The sequence below is a fragment of the Hibiscus syriacus genome, unplaced genomic scaffold, assembly GCF_006381635.1.
Source record: "Hibiscus syriacus cultivar Baekdansim isolate YM2019G1 unplaced genomic scaffold, ASM638163v2 tig00111621_pilon, whole genome shotgun sequence".
In the NCBI taxonomy this organism is placed as follows: domain Eukaryota; kingdom Viridiplantae; phylum Streptophyta; class Magnoliopsida; order Malvales; family Malvaceae; genus Hibiscus; species Hibiscus syriacus.
In genome coordinates, this window is record NW_024063138.1 from 4,033,352 (window position 1) to 4,039,214 (window position 5,863).

General features: G+C 37.3%; 1 protein-coding gene across 1 annotated transcript; it reads right to left on the reverse strand.

The window, feature by feature from the left end:
- Positions 1-3,889: 3,889 nt before the first annotated feature.
- Positions 3,890-5,381, reverse strand: LOC120166160 (zinc transporter 5-like). The gene is made up of 3 exons (XM_039175521.1): positions 4,760-5,381; positions 4,442-4,591; positions 3,890-4,346 (listed from the first exon to the last, which is right to left on the reverse strand). Exons 1-3 carry the CDS (start codon positions 5,363-5,365, stop codon positions 4,041-4,043), a joined length of 1,062 nt encoding a protein of 353 aa, XP_039031452.1. The 5' UTR covers positions 5,366-5,381; the 3' UTR covers positions 3,890-4,040.
- Between the last annotated feature and the right edge of the window lie 482 nt (positions 5,382-5,863).

The window sequence follows — 5,863 nt, forward strand, 5'->3', positions numbered from 1 at the left end:
AGATCCCCAACGTTGTGGTAACTATAGAGGTATTAAACTACTCAGTTATACCATGAAGCTATGGGAAAGGGTGATAGAGGCTAGGATGAGACAGATTACTAGGATTTCGGAAAACCAATTTGGCTTTATGCCAGACAGGTCTACTACGGAGGCGATTCATCTACTTCGACGGCTTATGGAGAAATATAGGGGAAAAAAATAGAGATCTTCACATGGCGTTCATTGACCTTGAGAAGGCGTATGATAGCGTTCCCCGCAATACGATATGGAAGACCTTGGAAACGAGACAGATCCCAACAGCTTATATCCGGGCGATTCGTGATATGTACTGTAGATCTACTACATACGTCAAGACTACAGTTGGCGACACCGAGGCTTTTTTCGGTGGAAATCGGACTCCACCAGGGGTCTGCTCTTAGCCCTTACATCTTCGCCTTGATTATGGACGACATCTTTTGTGTGACACCAGACGGTGTTCCATGGTGTATGCTTTTCGCTGACGACATTGTCCTAGTTGCTGAAACAAAAACTGAACTGAATAGTAGACTGACTTCCTGGAAGATTGCTTTGGAAGAAAAAGGTCTAAGGATCAATATTGAAAAAATAGAGTATTTATGTTCAAACTTCAGTGGGAACCAAAACGATGAAGATCTAGAAGTATGCATAGAAGGACACGTTCTCCCCACAAGGGATTGTTTCAAGTACCTGGGGTCTATGATACATAAAGATGGGGGTATAGATGATGACGTTACACACCGTATAAAGGCGGGATGGCTAAAGTGGAGGGCTGCAACTGGAGTTTTGTGTGACAAGAAGGTGCCTCTAAAACTTAAGGGAAATTTTTATAGAATGGCAATAAGACCAGCGCTGCTGTATGGATCAGAATGTTGGGCAATCAAGAAGGATCATGTAAGGATGATGGAGGCCGCAGAAATGAGAATGCTTCGATGGACATGTGGTAAAACTCTGTGGGACATGACACCAAACTCTGCAATTAGGATGTCCTTGGGGGTGGTTCCTGTATCCGAAAAATTGAGAGAGGGGAAGACTACGGTGGTTTGGGCATGTCCTTAGGCGACAAACGTCAGATACGGTCAGGAGGGTAGAGTCGATTACACTCGACGGTGCCATAAAGAGAGGACGACCAAGGAGGAAGTGGGTAGACTGCTTGAGATCTGATCTGAAGGAATTAGCCCTTACCGAGGACATGACCTCTGATAGAAAAGTATGGAGACTTAAGACCAGGGTAGTTGAGTAGTGTGGGTCACAACCATAGGGTGTAGCATCTCTGTCTCCTTTTAACGCCTTCGTAGTAATCTCCATGACTTCTACTTTTTATACGTTTCTGTTATTAGATTTTATGAAGGCTTAGAACTAGGATAACGGAGTATTGTTGCCTTAGTTTAGATTTTAAACCATTTGACTTTATTCCTTCTCGTAGCTTGCTATCGCTGACTCCTATGTATCCTTATCTTCATTTTTCCTCTTTTTATATTTAACCGGGACTTACGTTTCTGTCTATAAGCAGAGATTTTTACGCAGGGATTTATTTGCAGGGATTTACTAACCATTACAGACGCAGATATGAAGACAGCATATGGAGACTATTCAACTATGTATTTATTGATTTATTTATGCATGCATTGTATCTTATCTTTATTTTTAATTTTCTTACTGTCAGAGGTCTTCCACGGAAGCTGCTCTCAATCTGGCGTTGGAGGCAGCCTACTACCCCACCTCCTCCTTACCTCATTGCATATGGGAATATGGTTTTGTTGTTGTTGTTAATATTTTGATTAAAATGATATTAAAATATTTATTAATATTAAGTTTATAAAATAAAATTATTTTGAGTTTTTATTTAAGTGAAAAGTTCGGAAACCAGAAAACACAAAAGAAATTTTGTTGACCAGAAAAATATTTTACGTTAACCAGAAAAATATTTTACGTTAATCAACCAATTTTCCTCTAATCAAACACTAAAAAATATTTAAAATGAATTACATGAAATAAACACAAAAAAATATTTAAAAAAAATAAATTACATGAAATAAATACGATTCAAGAAAAATTAATTCCGTAGTTAATTTTCGCCGAACAATTAGACCCTTATTTTTTTCTTTGTGACCGGCACGTTTATTTAGAAACGGTTTGCATACGTTTCACTAAAACTTGAGAAGTCATTTTCAATAAGGGAAAATTACAAATTTAATAACTTTCATATAAATTTTATTTTACTCTAGGTACTTTTAAAAAATTTAATTTTTTACTAAATTTTATAGATTGAGTTTTTTGGTCACTTTTCCGTTAAACTTCTCATACCATTATGACGTTGCTTGGAAAAATAGTTTTTTAATCGTTAAATACCATAGATGTCGTGACAGGTCACAAAATAATAAAGGGTAAATTACTAATTTGATAACTAAATTCTTATATGATTTTTATTTTACTCGTCGTACTTTCAAAATTTTCAATTTGCTCACTCTGTCGTTAAACTTCTCATCGTCAACGATTATCCACAGCTGCCCTCATTGTCAAACCTATCTTCGAACAACGATGGCTCGCATTGCCACCTTTAACAGCACCGACATCGCCTTCCGATCAAAGCCCTACCCTTCACCATTTATGAAAGCCTATCGTTTATTGTAAAATCATAAGAAATTGTTCGATGACCCGTCATTGATCTCATTCGTCGTTTGAGGGTGATCGTCACTACCAATACCTATGTGAGCGTCAGGCCAATGTGACCAAAACCCTAGTGGCCGATCTTTAAGGCTCCCCGTCGTATGTTGTAGAGAAACTGTTGAAGGGTTGTAGAGAAACTTTTGAAGGGTTGTCGAGAAACCAAAACTTCCCATCAATTTTAGTCGATTTTCGGCCACCTCGACCGTCCGTTTGTCTTACCACCACCACTGTTTAAGTCCTCTCCTCTTTCCGATCAAAACCTAGTAGATTTTCCCTTTCACCGTCACTATCTCTGTTCGAACTTAAACTCGACGCTGTTTTCCAGCCTCCTTGGCCTTCCATACATCTAACCCCAACTCACCTCGTCTTACACCAATTAAAAGACCATTTTTCTAAGCCACTTCATAATATCGTGAGAAGTTTAACGGCAGAGTAACAAAAAACTCAATCTATAAAATTTAATGAGCAAATTGAAAATTTTGAAAGTAAACTGAATAAAATAGGAATCATGTAAATGTTCATTTGTCAAATTTGTAATTTACCCTTTCAATAAAAATCTGCTGCATAGACAGACTGTTCATAGTCCCTTGGAAATGAAGGCGAAGTCAGAAAGCTCATCAATGCTATTGAGGACTAGGGACAGCTTCACCTATTCCTGTTTCAAATCAATAAAATATCCAAAGAAAGATTCATGTAAGACAAAAGGTTTTTGATGATTAAACTATTGTTTGACAGTGACCTGTTTTTGCTGACCAGAGAAAGTCAATTACATCTATACCGTTTTAAAATAATCTAATTAACAGTTGTTTTTAAATAATATTTAGAATATTTATTTTAAAAAAATTAATTTAAAACAAATTATCTCCTTTTTTATATAAAAAATAGAGATATTCTTTTTAGAAGTACAGACTTATCCAAAATAGTTACATTTAAAGCTTAATTTGTATCGACATATATATATATAATTAAAAGTTTAAAATTTCAAACACTTAATTCTTCAATTATTAACTTCTTTAATAGCTTAAAATATTATAAAGTAATATATGTAAAAATTATTTATTTCACAATTAAAGTCAATAAATGGATTCTAATTCTTCGTATTATCAAAGGGCATATTGGAACAAAAACAAATAATATGGTTTTAATTGCAAAACTTTTAAAATTGCAGGTACACAAAAAAAAAAGGCTTGTGATTGTAAAAGGCATAGCTCAAAGCTTTCTAATTAACATACTGTGTTTTTGCAAGGAGAAACCGACACCAATCCCTCTTGTGAGAATACACAAGTAGAGCAGAAGAAAAAAATTTAATAAAATCCATTTGAGTGTGTAAAGTAAATATAGGAGGGGACAGTATTTTAAGCCCAAATAGCCAAGAGAGACATCAGAGTAGCCCCTAGAAGAAGAGAAACACTTGCTCCAACTTGTAGTAATCCATTGTTCTGCAACTTTGGGTTCATGAAATCAGCAGCCAGAAGATCCACCAGCGCCATGTATATTAGGATCCCGGCTGATGCTGCGTTCAACAACCCTTCCACGATAAGCGCGGTCGAGCTGCTCTCGTCATATACGTTTGTTATTCCTATTCCTATTGCTATTCCCACCGGCGTTGTCAGCGAGAAAAACAGTGCCATGATCGTCACTGCTCGACACTTGAATTCCGCCTACATAATATTTCATCATACAATGAAAAGTATGACTCCAATGTAAACAAGCAGAAAACCAAGGGGCTAAACATAAACATACGTATTATTGTTACCTGGGAAATGCATCCACCAAGTCCCATGCCTTCAAAGAACTGATGAAAGGTGAGTGCAGCCACCAATGGCCTTATCGTCTTTGGACTTTCAGAAGCACCCAAAGATATCCCTATGATCACCGAGTGCACCACTATTCCCAATTCCAAAACCTGTAACATCAGGTACATCTATCAGATTTTGGTTTCGTTGAGTGATTTTATAGCGATTTCATGTAACAATGATTTCAGACAGAATCATTATCGCTATATAAAGGCCACTATTCTAATAGCTAATCGTTATTTAAATCCCTGTTCATGAAAAAAAAAGAAAACAAATACCTGAGATACTACTCGGTGCCGAAGGAGCTGAGCTGAATCCGAAGGCTGAAGCATAGAAACGGAACCATGAGCATGGCCATGAGTGGCATGAGTATGAACCGGCAAATGATTTTCGTTTTCCCCTGTTTTCTCTTCATCACCACCGTCGCTCTGTTGGGTTTTATGGAGGTGAGACTTGGTGTAATGAGACGTAGCAAACACATCGATCATCAATGTACCGATGGAAGCAGCCATCGCCACGAGTCCGGCGAACGGAAACTTCCCCCAAGGATTCTCATTGAGGCAAGGAGACGTTAAGTTCTCTGTAGCGTCAGGAAGAACATGGATGAAGCCGGTGGACAAAATGACTCCGGCGGCGAAGGATTTGATGATAAAGAAGATGTTTTTCTCCGGACGTAAAGCCTTGACGGTTTTCCCAAGCATAGGGAAGCAAACACCGATGGCTCCGGCGACGAGGATGGAGGCTATAGCAGCCATCTTCAATTTGAGGGCTTGAGACTTGTCCCGATCTTCATCTTCGGGTTCGCATGTGCAGTCCCCTCGTACAAGGGAGGGAATTAGGGTTAGAAAGCAGCAAAGAAATGTGAAGGATTTTAAGTGGATCATGGCTGCAAACGAGGAAGACGAGTTTGATGTTTGAAGAGACAATGTAGAATCAAATATATATACATAAAGCGTAAAGTCTTAGCAGATCTGAAATCATCGAGGCCTATGATCTGGGCTTTCATGCGGCCGGATCCGGTTCGGTACTAAAATCCGTAAGGGTTAATTACACGGATGATCATTTATATTTGTATTTTGTCCACTTTTGATCACTGATTTTAAAAAATGTAAGATATAATCACTTTCATTTTTATTTAATTAAGATGTGGTCACCCCGAGTTAAATGTCGTTAACAATAATTAAATATTTTAATATAATCACACTTGATCCCTTCTATTTATATATTCTCTCAAGTTAATCATACTTTTAATAAATCAAAATCAATTTGATATTCCAATCAAATGATATAACATGTTATGTCACACGTCTCCATTCGGTTGGAGGAGTAACTTTATTTTAATTTAATATATTTTTTCCACCAATCAAAGAATAAAATGTGTT

Bases quoted from the DNA above. Each gene is read 5' to 3' on its own strand.
- LOC120166160 (XM_039175521.1), bottom strand. From the start codon at position 5,365: ATGATCCACTTAAAATCCTTCACATTTCTTTGCTGCTTTCTAACCCTA. The intron at 4,592-4,759 runs GTATTTGTTTTC...CTGATGTTACAG, and splicing joins GGCACCGAGTAGTATCTCAG to GTTTTGGAATTGGGAATAGT. The intron at 4,347-4,441 runs GTAACAATAATA...AATATTATGTAG, and splicing joins TTGGTGGATGCATTTCCCAG to GCGGAATTCAAGTGTCGAGC.